At 64.1% G+C, this 18,759-nt stretch overlaps 2 protein-coding genes and 1 long non-coding RNA gene across 7 annotated transcripts; 1 reads left to right on the forward strand and 2 right to left on the reverse strand.

Annotated features, from left to right (window-relative positions):
- Positions 1–423: 423 nt before the first annotated feature.
- On the reverse strand, positions 424–9,638 carry GTF2F1 (general transcription factor IIF subunit 1). Of its 2 annotated transcripts, none has more exons than XM_070058749.2 (13): positions 9,333–9,638; positions 9,199–9,245; positions 8,352–8,424; positions 5,562–5,755; positions 4,055–4,225; positions 2,527–2,711; positions 1,865–2,018; positions 1,719–1,777; positions 1,523–1,642; positions 1,197–1,270; positions 973–1,111; positions 744–861; positions 424–655 (listed from the first exon to the last, which is right to left on the reverse strand). In XM_070058749.2, the coding sequence occupies exons 1-13, from the start codon at positions 9,342–9,344 to the stop codon at positions 451–453; spliced, it is 1,551 nt and encodes a 516-aa protein (XP_069914850.1). In that variant the 5' UTR covers positions 9,345–9,638; the 3' UTR covers positions 424–450. The 2 variants fall into 2 exon arrangements, with proteins under 2 accessions (XP_069914850.1, XP_069914849.1); XM_070058748.2 differs by having other exon boundaries at positions 1,719–1,780.
- Positions 9,639–9,736: 98 nt separating this feature from the next.
- On the forward strand, positions 9,737–18,281 carry LOC138845621 (adenylate kinase isoenzyme 1). Of its 4 annotated transcripts, none has more exons than XM_070058757.2 (5): positions 9,737–9,856; positions 11,083–11,282; positions 12,091–12,204; positions 17,539–17,733; positions 17,823–18,281. In XM_070058757.2, exons 2-5 carry the CDS (start codon positions 11,157–11,159, stop codon positions 17,889–17,891), a joined length of 504 nt encoding a protein of 167 aa, XP_069914858.1. In that variant the 5' UTR covers positions 9,737–9,856; positions 11,083–11,156; the 3' UTR covers positions 17,892–18,281. The 4 variants fall into 4 exon arrangements, with proteins under 4 accessions (XP_069914858.1, XP_069914857.2, XP_089172333.1 ...); XM_070058756.2 differs by having other exon boundaries at positions 9,809–10,015; XM_089316207.1 differs by lacking the exon at positions 9,737–9,856 and having other exon boundaries at positions 10,844–11,282.
- Positions 10,106–15,383, reverse strand: LOC138845626 (uncharacterized). The gene is made up of 3 exons (XR_016223196.1): positions 15,257–15,383; positions 11,410–11,474; positions 10,106–10,243 (listed from the first exon to the last, which is right to left on the reverse strand). It is a non-coding gene; the product is annotated as an uncharacterized LOC138845626 (long non-coding RNA).
- Positions 18,282–18,759: the final 478 nt, after the last annotated feature.

The following is an 18,759-nucleotide window of genomic DNA, read 5'->3' on the forward strand; positions in this document are numbered from 1 at the left end:
CTGCCTGGGGAGGCAGCAGATGGTCTGAGGACGTGGGGTCCCCACACCATGTGGGAGACCCGGGTGGCGTTCCTGGCTCCCGGCCATTGCAGCCATTTGGGGGACGAACGAGCGGACGGCAGCTCTAACTCTGCCTTTCAAATAAACAAATCTCATTATAAATCAACAGTCCCGAAGGCCGTCTGCCCGCCTGTGAACTTCATTCAGATTGCGCAGGTGCCCACACCCGCCCGCGGGGCAGCATGGGAGACGGACCGCACAGACAGCAGCCGACAGAGCGCCGAGTCAGCACCACTCGCTCCACTAAGGACGCGCTCAGGGGTCATGGGGGTGGTGCGCGGGTGGAGACGGGCTGGCTCCCAGCACGGAGGCTGTCCCCGGCACGGCGGGACGACACGACACGACACGACACGACACGACACGCCAGGCCAGCGCGCGTTTATTGCAGCCTCACTCCTTGAGGGAGAAGTGCATCTTGTCGCTGATGAGCTTGCGCTCGGGGTTGAGCCGCTTCAGGATCTGGGCCAGCACGTTCACCGTCTGCTCGCTGCTCAGCCCCGTCTTCTTGGTCTGGAACTTCTTCAGCAAGTCCTTGGTGGTCATGGGCTTCCGCGTCAGGTAGCGGCGCACGGCGTCCTCTGTCACCTGCACGTCGCTGCGGGGCGGCGGGCAGGCCTGTGAGCGGGTCCCCGTGCCCCGCCCCGCCCCGCCCCTGCCCGCCCCCGCCCCGCTCGCCCACGTACCCGCCGCTGGGCGTGGACTTCCCCGAGGACGGCTGGGGGGTCGACTTTCCAGACAGGTTCTGGGGCCCCGCGTCGAGCCGCAAGCGCTTGGCCGCCGGCGTCTCGCTCGGCCGCTTCCCTGTGGGATGGGATCGGGGTCGGGGTCGGGGCTGAGCCTCGGGCTGGTGGGGCCCGGGCCCAGAGACGGCGGGTTCTGACCCAGGGCCGGGCAGAGCGGCCCGGTACCCACCTTGCTCCAGCTTGCTGGCCGCCGCCCGCAGCGTGGACGAGGCGCCGCCGCCCTCCGTGCTGGGCGTGCCGGGGCGGCTGTTGCCGCGCGAGCTGCCTCCCGACGGCTTCCGCTCCCTCTTGGGGGGGGTCTTCTTCTTCTGCGGGGGCGGGGGCAGGGTGTGAGAACGCTCACGGACGCCCCGGCCCCGGCCCACCCCGGCCCCCGCCACGCCTGCGTCTTACAGCCATGAAGAGGGCAGAGGAGGCCTCGCTGTCGATGTCGCTGTCCTCGGAGCTGTCCGACTCGTCGCTGCTGTCTGCAGGGCCGGTGGTCGGGAGTCAGGCCCAGAGCGGCGCGGGACCCCTGCGCGCCCGCCCGCCCACCGCGCACGGGGGAGGCCTGGGATGGCCCCCACCTGTCCTACACGCGAGACCCCTGCGGGCGCCCGCCCCACAGCCCACGGGGGCGGCCTGCGAGGGGCCCCACCTTTCGTGCACCCGAGACCCCTGCTCGCGCGCGCCCGCCCGCCCACCCCTCCGTGCACGGGGGAGGCCTGGGAGGGCCCCACCTTTCCGGCGCTTCTTCTCCTGTGGGGTGGGGGCTTTCTTCTCCTCCTCCTCCTCCCTGTCCTCCTCGGGCGGCTTCTCCTCCTCACTCTCCTCACTGCTCTCGCTCTGCTCGTCGACCCCTGGGGGAGGGGTGGCTGTGAGCAGGGGGCCGCCCAGCGCGCCCCCCCTCCCGCCCCCACCCCGGGCGCCGCCTACCCTTGGGCCCTTCCTCCGGCTGCGGCACTTTGGGCTTGCCCTCAGCCTCGTCCTGGGAGCTGCTGCAAGACACGGCGGCAGGGGTGAGTGGGCGGGTCTGCGAGCGGCGTGGGGGCTTGCGGGGGTCACCGGCCTCCCCTGCTCACCTGGAGCCGTCGGACATGTAGTCCACCTCCTGGCCCTCGAAGTCCCCGTCGTCGCTGTCCTCGAAGGCCTCGTCATCGGAGCCCTTCTTCTTCTTCTTCTTCCTGCCCGCCTTGGTCAGCGGCCCCTTCTTCTTGGCCTTGGGGGCTCTGCTGCCTGCGGGGGCGGGGGCGGGGGAGGAAGGGCTCAGGCCACGGGCCGTCCTGGGCTTCCTGGTTGACGATGCGCTGACGGGGGCCACTGCACCCACCCTCCAGACGACGAGGGCCTGCTAGGAGCGCACCGCCTCCTGGCGACCGCCCAGGCCGGGCCCACAACCCAAGCCCCCTTCCTGTGATGCACACACCCGCACACGCACCAGGCCCACGTGCTGACGAGTAGGACGGCCCCCAGAGCCCGGTGTCCACCAGGCTCATTCAAACTGGCCAACCCTGGGGCGGCCACGGGGCCCAGAGTGCCCGCATCTCACGTCCGCTTGCCTGGCCTCAAGTCCGGGCTCCGGCCCCTGCCCTCACTGCCTGCTAAGTGACTGGGTAGGTTCCTGGCTGCAGCCTGGTCCAGCCTGGGAGGAGGACGCGTTCTGCCCCTGGCTGGGCCAACAGCCAGCTACCGCTAAGCTCTCCTGGGGGCGCCCGCACCCACTCAGCCCTCGCCCCAGCCGCACCCTCCTCGCCGCTGGCCTCGCTGTCGTCCGACGACATCTCCAGGTCGTCCTCCAGGTCGTGGATGCGCAGCTCGCTGGCCTTCTTGTGGCCGCCTTTCTCCTTCTCGCCCTCGCCCTCGTCCTGGTCCTGGTCCTTGAGCCGCCGCTGCTGCATGATGCTGAAGTGGTTCAGCACCTTGTTCCTCCTGCGGGCAGAGGGGCTGCTGGGTGACGAGGGCGCCCCCAGGGACTCGGGGCGCCCTGACCCCGCCTGGGAGAGCTGCCTTACCCCTGAAGCCCTCTCCAGCCCAGCGTCCACTCACAGCGCCCCCCCCCCCCCCAGTCTGTCTTTGTATATCATGAACGGGAGCCTTTAACAAAAAGCTTTCCCTTTATTTCAGAGGCCGAGACAGCTGCCACCCGCTGGGTCACTCCCCAGGTGCCTGCAAGAAGCCCGGCCAAAGCCAGCAGCCCAGGACTCAATGCAGGTCTCCCACGTGGCTCCCAGCCTGCTAAGCCCTCGCCGCTGCTCCCCAGGGCGTGCATTGGCCGGAAGCCGGCATCGGGAGCCAGGGCCAGGGCTCAGAGCCAGGCGCTCCCACAGGGGCTGCGGGTGCTTTCCCCGCCCTGCGTCTTTGGGCACTCGTTCAGGGTGAGAGAGAAGCCGTGACACTCACTACCATGTGGGTGGACCTTGAAACGGGCGCAGTGGGAGACACGAGGTCAAACCTCCCCGACTGCACTCCTGGGAGGTCCCTGGGGCAGTCAGATCCAGGGACAGGAAATGGAGTAGGGGGCGCCGGGGACACCTGCAGATGCATCTGTGGCCTGTGTCACCGCAGAGGCCCCAGGGAGGCGGGGCCCAGCCCTGTGGCCACACACACGCTCCAGTTCCAGTCCCGGCTGCTCCACCTCTGATCCAGCTGCCCGCAAATGCTCCTGGGAAGGCAGCAGAGGACCCAAGGACTTGGGTCTCTGCCACCCAGGTGGCAGAGATGGTGTTCTTGGCTCCTGGCTTTGGCCTGGCCCAGCCCCAGCCACTGGGGCCATTTGAGGAGAGAACCAAAGGATGGAAGATCTCTCTCTGTCTTTCCCTCTCTAATTCTCCCTTTCAAATAAGTAAATCTTACAAAAAAAAGTCACATCCTCAGATGGGCATTTAAAGTGCTCTGGGCTCTGGCCTGATGCCATGTCCCTCAGCCCACGTGCCCCTAACTATGCCCACCGTCCCCAGGGCCTCAGAGGCCCCTCCCAGAAGCTGCTGGAGGGGAGCCCCCAGGCTGGTCCTGCAGGCCTGGGGAAGACGGGGTGGGGTGGGTGGGGCACGTGCTGTTGGAGCACCCTGCCCGGCCACCCCCGGCCCTGCGCGTATCAGCTCTGTCCGTGCTGCCCCACACTGGACTACGAGCCGTGTGAGGGTGGACTGATGTCAGCCCTCCCCCAATCCCCCCCCTCCCATCCCAGCTCCCAGCCCGGGGCCTGGCCTGCAGCCGGGGTCATGCGTGTGGCTGTGCACCCTGGCCCGCCCAGGCCCGCCAGGCCCGCTCACCTCTCCCACTCCTCCTCGGCCTCCTCGGCCGTGAGCGTGCGGTGCCGGGCCAGCGGCGTGAAGTTGTACCAGTTGTGCACGGGGAAGGCCTCGAAGGCCCCGTCGGGGCACTGGGTGAAGATGTAGTAGGACGTGTTCTCCGTCACGCCACCCTTCTTGATGCCCTTGAACCTGCGGGGAGCCTCGGTCACTGCCCGGCCCAGGACACCAGACCCGGCCCCACCGGCATCCCCCATCTCCTCTGGGGTGCCTGCTGGCCCCCACCCTCCCAGTCCCGCCCCCATGCCCGGACGCCTCTGAGTGTGCTCCGGCCACCCAGGGCCCTGTGGGCCCAGGTCCCGGCACACCCTGACAGCCCCTCCCTGAGCGACCAGTTCCCCCTTCCTCAGCCTGCCCCTCTGCCCCTCCAGGGCCGGTCACACAGGTGCCCTGAGACCACACGGTAGCAGTGGGAAGCAGGGTCAGGGAGGGCACCCACTAAGTGCACAGGGCTGGGTGGGAGGGGAGAAGGGCAGGTCCCCAGGCTGGCACCCCCACTCCCCACTGCTGCGCCGGATGTGGGTTAAATGTGTCCCCTAAGATCACGTGTGGGAGGTGGGGGACCTTTAAAAGACAGGGTAGAGGGGAGGCGGCCGCCTCAGTGAGCCCCCCGACCCCCAGGGGATCCAGGAGTGCTGGCTGGAGGCTGGCTGGTAAGTGGGTGTCAGAACAGGGGTGCCCCCCCAAGGCCTGTGCACCTGCCTCCCGGCCATCTCCCTTCCCGTGCAGCTCTGCTAGGCCGTGGGGGCTCAGGGCTTCCGGTGCAGTGCCGAGAACAATCCCGCGCGGGCAGAGCCCCCGTGTCCTCCATTCTCCCGCACACCCCGCACTGGCAGTACCATGCCCCAGCGCCCCCGTGTCCTCCCGCGCGCCCCGCGTGGGCAGCGTCACGCCCCACCGCCCACCTGGCGCCCTCCCGCACGTACTTGCGGCGCCATGTCTTCCTGCACGCCCCGCGTGGACAACTCGGCACCCCACCGCCCGCCCCGGCACACCCTGACAGCCCCTCCCTGAGCGACCAGCTCCCCCTTCCTCAGCCTGCCCCTCTGCCCCTCCAGGGCCGGTCACACAGGTGCCCTGAGACCACACGGTAGCAGTGGGAAGCAGGGTCAGGGAGGGCACCCACTAAGTGCACAGGGCTGGGTGGGAGGGCAGAAGGGCAGGTCCCTGCATCTGCAGGTGTCACTGATTAGCGGGTGCCAGACCCCTGGCTCCACCTAAAGAACACCCGTTTTCTTGTCCCTTTGCGGCCCCATGACCTCCCGCGCCCCCCCCTCCGTGTGGGCAGCGCTGCGCTCCAGCTTCCCTGTGTCCTCCCGCGCGCCCCGCGTGGACAACGCGGCACCCCACCGCCCGCCCCGCGCCCTCCCGCACGCACAAGCGGCCCCGTGTCCTCCCGCGCGCCCCGCGTGGGCAGCGCCGCGCCCCACCGCCCGCCCCGCGCCCTCCCGCGCCCTCCCGCACGCACTTGCGGCCGGCCTTCCCGTTGACCCGCAGCAGCCAGGGCTGGTCCTCGGGCCGGAACTCCTTGAGCACGATGCCGTACTTCTTCCGGCGCGCCTCCTCCCGCAGCTTGCGCTTGAACTCGCTGCCCGCGCCCGACTCCGGCAGCTCCTCCTCCTGGTAGATCTTCTTGTTGCTCAAGTCCCGCTCCAGCCGCGCCTGGGGGAGCAGGAGGCGACGGCTCCTGGGGTGCCTGCCTCGGGTGGGCTGGGCCCCGGGCCGGGAACACCCACCCTGCAGTTCCCCCACGCTGAGCGGCGGGTGCTCAGCGCCAGTCGACCGCAGGGTGCTGGTGCCCCGGGAACCGCAGCAACCCGGTCGTGGTCTACCGCTACCGCTCTCGAAAACCTGCGATTATTTCCAGACTAGTTACAGGGAAAAAAATCTCTAATGATTAAAAAGAACTGGGGCCATCGCTGTGGCCCCAGCAGGTCAGGCGGCCGCTGGCGACACTTGAGTCCACTTCCGATCAGCCCCCTGCTGTGGCCTGGGAAAGCAGTGGAAGGTGGCCCAAGCGCTCTGCACCTGCGTGGGAGCCCCGGATGGAGCTCTGGCTCCTGGCTGCAGCCTGGCCCAGCTCTGGCTGTTTCGGCCATTTGGCAAAGCTGGAAGACCTCTCTGTGTGTCACTCTGCCTTTCAAATAAAGAAATCAATCTGACGGTACAGCAGCATTCGCATTAGGGCCTGTAAGTCGCCTAGAGATGCCAGCGTCCACAGGGAAAGGTGTGCAGCTCCTGGGAAACACTAAGCCCTTTACGGAAGGGACTCGGGTGTCCATGGCTTTGGGGGTCTGTGGTGGGGTCCTGGCACCAACTGCCCAAAGGCTCCAAGGGAGGCCAGGATAGGCTAAGTCGTCAATTTTATTCATTTTCCTTGTATTGGAGAGATGGAGGGAGGGGTAGAGAGGGCTTCATCTACTGGTTCATTCCACAAAGGCTCAAAGCAGCCAGGAGCCCAGAACTGCATGCGGGCCTCCCACGTGGGTGGCCGGGACCCAGGTACCTGAGCCGCCACTGCTGCCTCCAGGGTCTGCACTCGCAGGAAGCTGGACTGGGAGCCTTGGCAGAACTAGATCTGGGACTCAGGGTGACACGTAGGGACCCCGAGACGCCTAACCTGTGTGCCACACCGCCCGCCTCCACCTGGTGCTATAAGAAAACCTGGTGACCCCTGACCCCTGACCCCAGGGATCAAGGATGGCAGAGCACCCAGAAGTCAGAAGGAGGGGTGCGGCGACGCCGTCAGATTCCAAGCTTACGGGTCTGGAATTCCACACCGAGCCATCAATCCTGTCAGCTGTCAGTCACACTCAGGTGACAGGAGACAGTTTCAAGGATGGGAACACTCACGGTGTGCTTCCCACAGCTTGCTGTGCGACGGGGACCCGGGGGTGCGCTTCCTCTACACTGGGGGGCGGGGGCAGCCGTCGGAGCCAGGAAGTGGGCGAGAAAGAGGCGGAATGCCCGGGGCGTGGGGGAGCGCAGCTTCCCGGATGGCCCAGGTCAGAGGCTCTGAGACGGCGAGCTGAAGGGCCTACGTCCTGACAAAGCCACCCTAACACCTCAGGGCAAACGTGCGGGCAAGCCACGCCGCTGCTTGCCACCCCAGCACCGGTCACGTCACAGCGACTGCTTCTGATCCAGCTTCCCGTTAGTGCACCTGGGAGGCAGCAGGGGTGGCCCAAGTCCTTGGGCCGCTGCCACCCACGCGGGAGACCAGTCGGAGATCCTGGCTCCTGGTGTCAGCCCGGGTGGGTCTCGTCAGCTGCTGCAGCCACTGGAGAGTGACCCAGCGGATGGAAGGGACGGAAGATCTCTCTCTGTCTCTCCCTCTATACTGCTCTGCCTTTCAAATAAATAAATCTTAAAATAAATAAATAAATAAAAAAGTCACTCTCTCTCACTCTGCCTTCCTTCAAGTAGATGGTATATTATTAACACTAGGACAACTGTAACAGTTTATCATAACAGAGGTTCGGTGAGCGTGGCCATCTGTCCTCTGAGCAGGCGGTGGGCGGGGACTGTCCAGCCCAGGCGCCAGGGCAGCCGCAGGCAGGTGGGCGGGACAGGCAACCCAATCACGAACAACAGGCCAACGGTGAGGCCGATCATCGCGCGGCCTGCAAATGATGTCCCCAAGCCCTGCCCCTGGCAGGGAGGAGACGCCCACCCTGACTTAAAGGACGCACTCCACATCCGAGTATCCACCATCGCTATCGAGTAAAACACGGGTGACTCCACGGGTGGCCCCGAGACAGCACAACGGCTGCGGGGATAACCCAGAGGGCCAGGAGGCGGCCAGCGGCTGGGTGGGCGGCGAACACAGCACAGCTCCTTGGGCCAGTGGGACTTCCTCCTGTCACTCAGAACAGCGCACGATGTACAACGCATGAACCGTCCGCTTCTAGAACCTTCTAGAACAGCCACCAATCCCCAGCCGACAGCCCTTTCCTGGCTCCCAGAGCCTCTGACGGTGGCAGCTCTGAGGCCACCTATAGGGCGCAGCCCCCAGCCCCGCTTCCTCCCCAACTCAGGTAGCCCCAGGCCCCAAAGGCCCATGGGTGTACAGGACAAGGCCTCCCGTGGGGCCTGCCAAACCTCACGGGCACCTGCAGCAGCCTGGCCTGCCCCAGCTTGGAGAGAGCTTGGAGAGAGCTCAGGGGTCCCCATTCCAGCTAAGCAACTATTACAACCGCCAAGTTCATGGTCGGGCTCTCTAAGAGCCTCCCCCAGCCCCCCCAGACCAAGGTCTTACCTGATTCCAAGTAGCGAAGTTGACTTTGTCGGCTGCATTGAAAGCCATGATGTTGTATTTTTTGGTTGTGTTCCTGGAATGGATAAGAGGCACTGCTGATTGGATCATTCATTCATTCGACAAACCCACCTCGGTTCAGTGCTTCGTGCTAGGCAACGCTGGGGACTCCCGCTCTGTCGGGGGAGCTGGCCTCCCCCTCCAGATCTCACACAGAAGAGCAGAAAGACAGCCGGCGATCGGAGGGGGTAATCCTGCACGCAGCCCTGGGGAGGAAGGGGACAGGCAGGGGGAGCTTCCTGGAGGAGGAAAACGGGCGCTGAAGTTGGGGGTGGGGAAGGCAGAGGCCTGGAAAGCAAAGCCTGGCCAGTGTGGCTCAGCAGGTCGGGCTGCACCTGCACCCCAACACCCCCAACCCAGTATGGGTGCCCGCCGGGGAGGGTCCTGGCTGCCCCCCTTCTGACCCAGTTCCCGGCTCCTGGAGTCCCCGGCTCCTGGCTGCTTCCCCGGGGCCAGCCCCAGCCGCTGCGGCCATTTGGGGAATGAAAACCAAAGATGGAAGACACCCCCTCCCCCCCGGAACTCTGCCTTTCAGACAAATAAATAAATCTTTAAAAAAATGCATATTACAAGGAAGGGGAAAAAATAGGCACGACTTTCAAACTTTCTCGCATTAAAAGAAACTGATCTCATTCCCTTTTCCACGGACTTTCTGAAGCCGGCCAGGATGCGGGGGGCCTGGGACCCCATGTGTTCCGACTGCGAGGCCGGCGATGCGTGCACTCACTCCTCATTCACTCATTCACTCATTCATTCATTCACAGGCCGGCCGGCGGGCCCAGGGACTCACTTGGGGACGCGAACGACGTATTCGGTGACATTCTGGCTGCCGGGGCCCTGCGGACAGAGGAGTGGCGACGGTGAGGGGCGGGGGGCTGAGCGGCCGCCGCCGGGGACCCCCACGCCCGCCTCTCTCGTACTCACCAGGGACGCCATTGGGACGGGCCGGGGGTTGCGGGAGGGTCCGAGCCGGGCTACTTCCGTCTCCCCGAGGATCCGGGGGAAACTGCGCCCGCCGAAGCGAGTCCGCGATCCGCCGCGACGGCCCGAACCTCTGAGCAGTGGCGGAGACCACTCGGGAGCGGCGCCTGGATGACAACTCGCCCTCGCTGGGGCGGGGGCGCCGACGGCCGGCAGCCAAGTCTGAGGCTAATGAGCCGTCTCGGCGGCGGCGCGAGCTTATATAGCGCGATTGATTGGCTCACGCCGTGAGGGAACGCCCTCTCCCGTGACGTCAGTACGCAAGGCCGCAGGGAACTCTGGGTGAAGAGGTTAAAAAAAATCCCGTCTTGCTGGCTTTCCCGCGCATGCGCCGACCCGCCCCGGAAGCGAGTACCAGTCGCTATAGCAACGGAGGCCCACCCCTCCGGGCAGAGCGGCTGTCCAGCCCCACCTCGGCCCTCTCCCCTAGGGCAAGAGGGGAGGTGACCCCATCGTCTCGTAAAATGGTTGGGGCGGGGGTCCCTTGTGACGTTGGTCAGAGTCGGGAGGGGCCGGGGCCTGGGCAGAGGCTGGGGCGCGACCACCCCCACAGGCTGTTGGTGTGATGGGTCTGTGCTATTCCAAGCTGCCCCAGATGGGCAGACCCTTGAGGCCCGAGGAGAAGGGTAACGTCGCGGGGGTGGCTGGCTCACTAGGAGGAAGGGAAGGAGGCCGTGGGGGACAGGGGGGAAGTGCGAATGTCACCCCCCCCGACCCCTCGGGCACGCAGCAGCGCGAGTGCGCATGCGCGCCGCCAGGGGCGCTTCGTTGAGAAATACTTGCGCTCCTCCTGGGCTCCGGACTGTCATCGGTGGCTCTGTCGAAGCAGCGGGCTCCGAGGTGTCAGCCGGGCCCTGAGGGGTGCATAGGAGTTAGCTGGGCAGAGAGGGAAGCGAAGGCAGACCAGGAGGCGCACGGTGTGTCCCCGTGTCTGGTGGCCTCGGGCATCGCTTTCTTCCGCGCCCGCTGCTGGGTGTCGGGACCCGTGCCGAGTCATCCTGGTACGGGTTTGGGCGACACCGGAATATGCAGTCGTTGGAGCCCAGAGGCCGGCTGGGGAAGAGGAAAAACCGGGGGCAGCCGTGACCAGTTGGGTTTTCTGCCGCAGGAGCGATGGGGTGGGCGGCTCCTCCTCCATTTATGAGATGGGGGGGCAGAGATCTTCCACCTGCTGGTTCACTGCCCCAGTGGCCCCTACGGCCGAGACTGTCCCAGGCTGGTCTCCCATGGAGATGGCAGAGACCCAAGTACTTGGCCACATCCACCGCTTTCCCCGGGCGCATTAGCAAGGAGTGGGGTTGGAAGCGGTGGGCAGAACACCCAGAGGTTAGGGAAGACCTGACGGGTGAGCTGTGACTGACCCCTCCCAGGAACTGGGGCTGGGAGGGGGCCTGGGTGGTCTGGGAGGAGTCTGGAGGCAGCCCCGAGCCCCAGTGTTCTCAGCTGTGAAATGGGACAGCAGGGTTGTGCAGGAAGCCCCCTAGGGGGCGCTGTGTGCAGAGGGCCTGGGCCGGCTCACCTCCACGTCCTGATCCACAGCTGCGCCAGCCCGCAGTACACCTGACCACCCCGTCGGGCGTGGACCCCTACCCCCAGATGCCCCCTGCGGCCAGAGGGACCATGTGCGGGGACACAGCCGCCTCGGCGCCCAGCCGGCATTCACTCCCCTTCCTCCCCTCCTCGGGCACCCCAGACAGTCTCAGGTCTCCCCTGATTATCTTCGTGGTGGGCGGCCCGGGTTCTGGCAAAGGAACGCAGTGCAGGAACATGGCCACCAAGTACGGCTTCTGCCACGTGGGGCTGGGCCAGCTGCTGCGCCAGGAGGCCCAAAGGCGCACGCAGCGGGGCCGCCAGATCCGGGAGATGCTGCTACAGGGGCTCCTGGTGCCCACGGTGAGCGCTCGCGGGCGGCCGCGGGGGGCGGAGGCAGGTGTCAGGGAGGGGTTCCCGGGAAGGCCCCGTGGCGCCCAGCCTGGCCATCACTGCCTCCGTGCCCCCAACTGGAAAATGGGGAACTCACCAAAAGGTCGTCATGAGGGCTGGGTGACGTCATTCCTAGGAAGTTCTTAGCAGGGAGCCTGGCACCTGAAGGTCAAATCAAATAGTACAGTGAGGTGTGCATCCCAGAGTTAGAGTGAGAAGGAAAGACAGGGAAAGAGAGAGCAAGCGGGAGAGAACTTCCATCCACTTATTCACCCCCCAAATATCCACCATCGTCAGACTTAGGCCAGGCCAAAGCCCAGAGCCAGGTCTCCCGCGGAGGTGCAGGGGGCCCGGGCACTCGGGCCGTCTTCCGCTGCCCTCCCAGTTGCACTAGCAGGGAGCTGGATTGGAAGTGGAGGAGCGGGGCCTTGAACTGGTGCCCCGGTGGGATGCTGGCATCGCAGGGGGAGGTTTAACCTACTGTGCCACAATGCCCGCCCCCTGCGCCCTGCCCCGTTTGAGGTTGCTTCTTCAGCAGCAAAAGGGAGGCTTACCCTGTGACCCCCCTGGTGGAGGGAGGCTACCTGGCACCTGGGGGACAGCCACCAGGCGCGCGTGGCAGGGCCCTGCTCCCAAACACTTCAGGCAGCGGGGCACAGGGCGAGGCTGTCACCTCCAGGTCCTCACCGGGGGGTCTGCACCGAGCCGGGAACTGGCATTGGGGACCCCCAGGGTGCTGGGTCCGGGGAGCGACTGACCCCACCCCCTTCCTTCCCAGGGCATCGTCCTGGACATGGTCAACGGCAACATGCTGTCCCACCCGGAGAGCCGGGGCTTCCTCATCGACGGCTTCCCCCGGGAGCTGCAGCAGGCCAAGGAGTTTGAGCGCATCGTGAGTGGCGAGTGGCGGGAAGCGCGGCATTGCGCATGTGCGGGAGCCCGAGGCCGCCCCTCCCCACCGCCCCAGCCTGGGGGAGGCTGGCTCCGGACGGAGGGGAGCGGGCGGTTCCAGTTGGGACCTCCTAGAACCCAGTGAGGAGCAGGGGTCCCTCTGGGGCAGAGAAGGCCTGCCGCTGCCTTCCCAGGTAGCTCCTGGCACCTGGGGGCTCCCCTTTGCTCACCAAGCAGGTGGGCTCAGCATCGTCCCGGGGCCCGTGGTGGATTCACTCGGCCACAGATCAAAAATACTTTTTAAAAATTTGCATCTGAACAGAATACATCCAGGCTTCTGTTTCCCCCCCCCGGACTATCCCTCCCTAAACAATACCAAGTGGTAACTGTTTCCATGGCATGTATACCGTGGAAGGTTCTATAAGTCACCTAGTGATGATTTCAAGCACGTGGGAGGATGGGCACAGGTTTTCCACAAAGAATACACCAGTTTTATTTGAAAGTCAGAGAGGGGGGGGGTCTTCCATCCGCTGGCCCACTCCCCAGTTGCACCAATCCAGAGCCAGGAGCCAGGTGCTTCTTCCAGGTCTCCCACGCGGGTGCAGGGGCCCAAGGACTTGGGCCATCGTCCACTGCTCTCCCAGGACATAGCGGAGAGCACAATCAGAAATGGAGCAGCCGGGACTCGAACTGGCGCCCACATGGGATGCTGGCACTGCAGGCGGTGGCTTTACCCACTGCGCCCATTTTTTTTTTTTTTAAAGATTGCTTATTCATTTGAAAGGCAAATCATGGGGGGGGGAGGGAGAGAAAGAAAAGACATCTTCCATCCACGGGGGCGGGGCCAAGGCAGAAGCCAGGAGCCACAACTCCGTTTGGGTCCCCCACATGGGTGACAGGGGCTCAAGCACCTGTACCATCCTCTGCTGCCTTGCCAGGCCCACTACCTGGGGCTGGATCAGACCCAGAGCATCAGGGCTGGTGCTGTGGCACAGCGGGTAAACCAGTGCCTGCATCCCACATGGGCACCGGTTTGAGTCCCGGCTGCTCCACTTCCGGTCCAGCTCTCTGCTGTGGCCTGGGAAAGCAGTGGACGATGGACCAAGTGCTGGGGACCCTGCACCCATGTGGGAGACCTGGAAGAAGCTCCTGGCTTCGGATTGGTGCAGCTTCGGCCGTTGCGGCCATCTGGGGAATGAACCAGTGGATGGAAGACCTCTCTTTCTCTCTGCCTTTCAAATAAAATAAATAAATCTTAAAAAAAGAAAGAAGGAAAGAAAGTGGAGCAGCCAGGACTGGAACCAGCACCCATATGGGACGCCAGCATCGCAGGTGGCGGTTTAACCCGCTGTGCCACCACGGCAGCCCAGACTACGCCATTTTATGGAAGGGACTTGGGCATCATGGACCTTGGTGTATGCGGGGTGATGGTGGGGTGGGGGCATCTTGGAGCCACCCAGGCACTTGTGGGGAACAGGCCTTGTCCTTGGAGCTGGGTACCCAGAGTCCCCAAGACAGCCACAAGCCCTGCTGTCTGGTTTTTTTTTTTTTTTTTTTTTTTTTAATGTATTTGAAAGAGTGACAGAGAGGAGAGGTCTTCCATCTGCCGGTTCACTCCCCAAACGGCCGCACCAGCCAGGGCTGGGCCAGGCCCAAGCCAGGAGCCAGGAGCTCCCACGTGGGTGGCAGGGCCCCAGCACTCAGGCCCGCACCCACTGCTTTCCCAGGTGCCTTGTCGGCTGCATGGGAAGCCGGACTGGAACTGGCCCACGATATGGGAGGCCTGTGTCCCAGTGGCTTCACCCACTTCGCCACAAAGCTCCCTGAAGATGTTGGTATCCGGATGGTGTGGTGCCGCCTGGGGCACCCACGTGCCGTATCAGAGGGCCTGGTTTGAGTCTCAGCCCTTCTGAGCTTCCAACCGGCTCCCTGGGGGGCAGCCGATGACGGCTGCAGTGCTGGGGTCCTGCCACCCACGTGGGAGTCATTCCCCGGAGCGACACACAACACGCGGGTCAGGGCAAACAGAGTCACACTCCGGAAGAACAGAGCGGGGCGGTGCCGAGCTGAGAGGAGGAGGAGGAGCGAGAATTCCTCCATTTCCACCTGTCAGTCAATGAGGACCTTCCGAAGCACCGCCTCCCAGACCTTGAGCGGAGGGCCGGGGGCGTGGGTGGGGGACCACCCCAGTTCCGTCCGGAAATGGTTAAGAGGGAGACAGAAACTGCACGGCCGGCTGTCGGTCCGGCTGCCCTGGAACTCGTGGGGCCCCGGTTCGGACCCCTCCAGAGGGGTGGGCATTTGGGACAGCAGCCTGCGTTCCAGTCCCGCCTCCTCCACTTCCGACCCAGCTTCCTGCGCATGCGCACTTGGGGAGGCTCAGGTGGATTTCAGTGATGATCTGCAAAGACCCACCCGCGGTGTGCGGAGGACCCAGGTCGAACAGGCGCCACGAGGGAACAACTGCGCACTCCCTGTGCACGGGGGGTTTCCTGGGGGCGCGTCTTCAGGCCACACCCACTGCCCCCTCCCCAGGAACACACCAGACATGCCTGAGCCAGCCAGGGTCCCACTTAGGGCTCCCGGCATGCGTCCACCTGCGCATCTGCACAGTCCCTGGGGCTGGGCCCACCACCCACGGCAAACCCAGATGCCGGTCACAGACATCTAGAAAGTTCTCCACTTGGACAAAGAACGTCAGCTCTTGTAACACACAAGTGCGGGTGCGTGAGGTGTGCATTTCCTCACACGTGACACCTGGGTCCCCAAGGAGGTGGCAGTGGCCAACGTGACTTGGGCCACCTCCTGCTGCCTTCCCGGGCACAGCACGCGGCCCTCCCAGCTGGGAGGCCTGGATTGGGTTCCTGGCACCCCGCTCGGACCTGGTCCAGCCCCAGCTGTCTCAGGGGAGCGAGCTGGCGGACTGATCTCTGTGCCTGCCCAGCCAGTACCTCCCCCAAATGCAGGTGCCCCACCGCGGATCCCCCAGCAGAGCCAGCTCCGCCCCTCGGGCCCCGCGTGGGCTGCCCGGCGGCTCGGGTTTGCTTTCTCACCTTCCTGGCCGCCATTCCAACACCCGGCTTCTCTTGGAAAACCGACTGACTTGGCACCGTGGCGCCTGCACGTCCCCATGGCAACGGCAGCTCGCGAAGGCTTCCCGAGCCTTGACCAAGCCCAGCGCTGTTGTCTTCCAGAACGTTCCACGAGCTGGCACTGTCTACACCCTGATTTCACACGAGAGGACCGGGGAGCTTTCCCAGGGGCAGGAGGGAAACGCAGGCAGCGCCAGCTCCCCCATAGGAATCCGAGCGCTGTGCAGCCATCAGCGGGCAGACGCGCCTGCCCGTGGTCACCCAGTGCCCGCTCCAGCGCAGAGGCTGCGCGTCGCCTGCCACGTAGGATCCTGCTGCGTGGTGGCTGTCGCCCGAGTGCGAGTGGCACGCCTTTCTCGTGTACCCACACGGCCATCAACAGGGCTGTGCATTACAAGAGCGGATTCGGGGCTGGCACTGTGGCTCAACGGGTCAGGCCGTCACCTGCAGCGCCAGCATCCCGTACGGGTGCCGCTTCGAGTCCCGGCTGCTCCTCTTCTGATCCAGCTCCCTGCTATTGGCCTGGGAAAGCAGTGGAGGATGGCCCGAGTGCTTGGGGCCCTGCACCCATGTGGGAGACCCGGATGGAGCTCCCACCCCCGGCTGTTACGACCCTTTGGGGAGTGAACCAACAGCTGGAAAATTTGTCTCTCTCGCTGCAACTTTGCCTTTCAAATAAAATAAGCCTAAAATTTTTTTCTTCTCAGTGCAAGTGGAGAACTTTCTAGATGTCTGTGACTGGCATCTGGGTTTGCCGTGGGTGGTGGGCCCAGCCCCAGGGACTGTGCAGATGCGCAGGTGGACGCATGCCGGGAGCCCTACGTGGGACCCTGGCTGGCTCAGACATGTCTGGTGTGTTCCTGGGGAGGGGGCAGTGGGTGTGGCCTGAAGACGCGCCCCAGGAAACCCTCCACCCCCCCGTGCACAGGGTGCCCCAGACCAGCAGGGAAGGCCACTTGGAGACCCAGGCTGGATGTGGCCGCGGTGTTTCCGGGATGCCAGCACCCCTGTTTTATAGACAGGGAATGGAGGGCTTCCCTTCCCTGTGGGGGAGGGGAGATCCTGCAGGCCTGGGGCTCCAATGTGGGTCACGGCGTCCTGGCACAGGGAGGGCGTGCCCTCGGGACAAAGGTTGACTTGAGGAGGTTGCTGGGAGTTTTTTTTTTTTTTCTCTCTCTCTAAAGAATAGCTTGCTTTTCGTTTTGTTTCCTTTATTTGAAAGAAAGACTGAAAGACAGATCTTCCATCTGCTGGGTCACTCCCCAGCAGGCACCCCAGAACCCGAGCCATCAGTGCTGCCTCCCAGGGCTGGGGGGGCCTGAACCGGAAGATGGAAGAGCCATGTCCCCCCCCCCCCTTTGCCTTTCAAGTGAAAACAAAACAAAACAAAACAAAAACGCTTCACTGGAATGCCCTAAGACACCTAGCTCTGTATCCGTCAGCAAGCGGCAGTCCTGGTTAGCGCCATGGTCCATCCCAGCGAGAATCCTGGGAGTGCAGAAGCTGCCCAGGCCCCTCGTCAAGTACCTGGGTGCCACACCTGGCTCTGCCTCCTGCCGCCAGCTCCCTGCGCGTGCGCTCCCTGGGAGGCAGCAGTGATGGGCCCCTGCACCCACGTGGGAGACCCGGAGGGAGCTCCTGGCTTCAGCTTGGCCCAGCCCTGGTTGTTGTGGGCATTTGGGGGAATGAACCAGTGGGTGGAAGTTCTCTTCTCTCAAATCTTTTTTTAAAAAAAGATTTATTTAAAGACCGAGTTAGAGAGAAGTAGACAGACAGGGTCCTCCATCCGCTAGTTCACTCCCCAAATGGTTGCAGTGTGAATCGGTGCCTATATGGGATGCCAGTGCTACAGGCTGGGGCGTTAATCCATTACGCCACAATGCTGGCCCCCAAATAAAAAAACAATACCAGAGCCAGTGCTGTGCCGTAGTGGGTAAAGCCTGGTTTGAGTCCCGGCTGCTCCACTTCTGATCCAGCTCCCTGCTAATGCACCTGGGAAAGCAGTGGAAGACGGCTCAAGTCCTTGGGCCCCTGCACTCACGTGGGAGACCCGGAGCAAGCTCCTGGCTTCAGACTTGCAGCCATTTGGGGGGTAAGCCAGCTGATGGAAGCTCTCTCTCAGTACTCTGCCTTTCAAATGAAATAAAACCAAAGAACCGCAACCAGAATACACCAGGGAGGCCCATGACCTGCCGCTCCGGGCGGCCAGGGTCTCCGCTCACTGTGGCCTGGTGTGTGCCTAGGTGGGCCGGGCCCCCAGCGTCGTCATGGTGTTGGACTGCTCCATGGAGACCATGGTGCGGCGCGTGCTGCGGCGGGGGCAGCTGGAGGGCCGGGCGGACGACTGCGAGGCGGCCATCCGCCGGCGCCTGGAGACTCACTACACCTCCAGCGAGCCGGTCCTCAGCTTCTACCAGCACAAGAACCTGCTGCGGCACGTAGGTGCCCCGCGCCGGGCTGCCCGGGGACCGCGGCGGGCCGGACCTCCCGCCCACTCCCCTCCAGCCAGACTCCCCCTGTTTTCCAGATCTTGGCGGAAGACGCGCCAGAGAGCATTTTCGCCCGGTGCTGCTCTGTCATCGAGAGCCTGCAGTGAGCGGGGAGCGGCTGGGAGCCCCCCTGCGAGGTGAGGCCCTGGCGCGCGCGCTCAGCGGCGGCCCGGCCCCCGGGAGGGGAACCCTGACTTCCACCTGCGGGCACCCGGCCATCCGGAGCCTCCAGGGGTGCCGGCGAAGGCCAGGCAGGGCTGTGTCCATGGGAACGCCGGTCCCTAGGGACCCTCGCGGGCGCCTCCCTGCTTCTGGGAGGAGGAAGGCCGCCCTGGCCGAGCCCGGCCCCAGCCCCACCGAACCCGGGTCCCCCCACACAACTGCAGCCAACACAGAGTTGGTTTTTTTTTAAACAAAAAGCACTTTATTTAATCAAAAAAACAAAAAGGAAGAGAAGGCAGGGGGAGTTAATAAAGCACAACGCGCCTGAAATAGGAGACGACTCTCACGTTTCTGTTCTTTGAAAAAATCACAACACAAAGCTTGTCACTGCGCCGGGCACCCTCGGGCTTGTTCCACACGGACAGGACAGACACGGGGCGGCAGGACAGACGCACCCGGCACACACAGCAGGTTTTGTTATCATTTATTTGTGAAGTTAAAAACGAGCGATAAAAAGTAAAAACTGCCATACAATTTTTTTTGTTTTGTTCTCATTTTTAGTTTCAATCTCCTCTCGAACAGATCAAAAGACAACGGAGCAGACCAGTCCTGGGAGTGGGGGGCAGGGGCTGAGCCGGGGCTGAAGAGGAGCGAGAGAGAGGAGGAGGAGCAGGAGGAGGAGGGGGAGCAGGAGCAGGAGGAGGAGGAGGAGGAGGAGGAGGAGGAGGAGGAGGAGGAGGAGGGGGAGCAGGAGGAGGAGGAGGGGGAGCAGGGCAGGTTGCGGGGTCCTGCAATACCAACACCTGGTCCAAG

The sequence above is a fragment of the Oryctolagus cuniculus genome, chromosome 16, assembly GCF_051225735.1.
Source record: "Oryctolagus cuniculus isolate XC-2025 breed Fujian yellow rabbit chromosome 16, ASM5122573v1, whole genome shotgun sequence".
Taxonomy (NCBI): domain Eukaryota; kingdom Metazoa; phylum Chordata; class Mammalia; order Lagomorpha; family Leporidae; genus Oryctolagus; species Oryctolagus cuniculus.

Excerpts from the sequence above, each read along its gene's own strand:
- LOC138845621 (XM_089316207.1), top strand. The coding sequence starts at position 10,986 with ATGCCCCCTGCGGCCAGAGGGACCATGTGCGGGGACACAGCCGCCTCG. Across the intron at positions 11,283-12,090 it reads AGGGGCTCCTGGTGCCCACG|GGCATCGTCCTGGACATGGT; the intron begins GTGAGCGCTCGC and ends CTTCCTTCCCAG. Across the intron at positions 12,205-17,538 it reads CCAAGGAGTTTGAGCGCATC|GTGGGCCGGGCCCCCAGCGT; the intron begins GTGAGTGGCGAG and ends GTGTGTGCCTAG.
- GTF2F1 (XM_070058748.2), bottom strand. Across the intron at positions 2,019-2,526 it reads CGAGGCCAGCGGCGAGGAGG|GCAGCAGAGCCCCCAAGGCC; the intron begins GTGCGGCTGGGG and ends CCGCCCCCGCAG. Across the intron at positions 1,271-1,522 it reads GGAGAAGAAGCGCCGGAAAG|ACAGCAGCGACGAGTCGGAC; the intron begins GTGGGGCCCTCC and ends CCGGCCCTGCAG.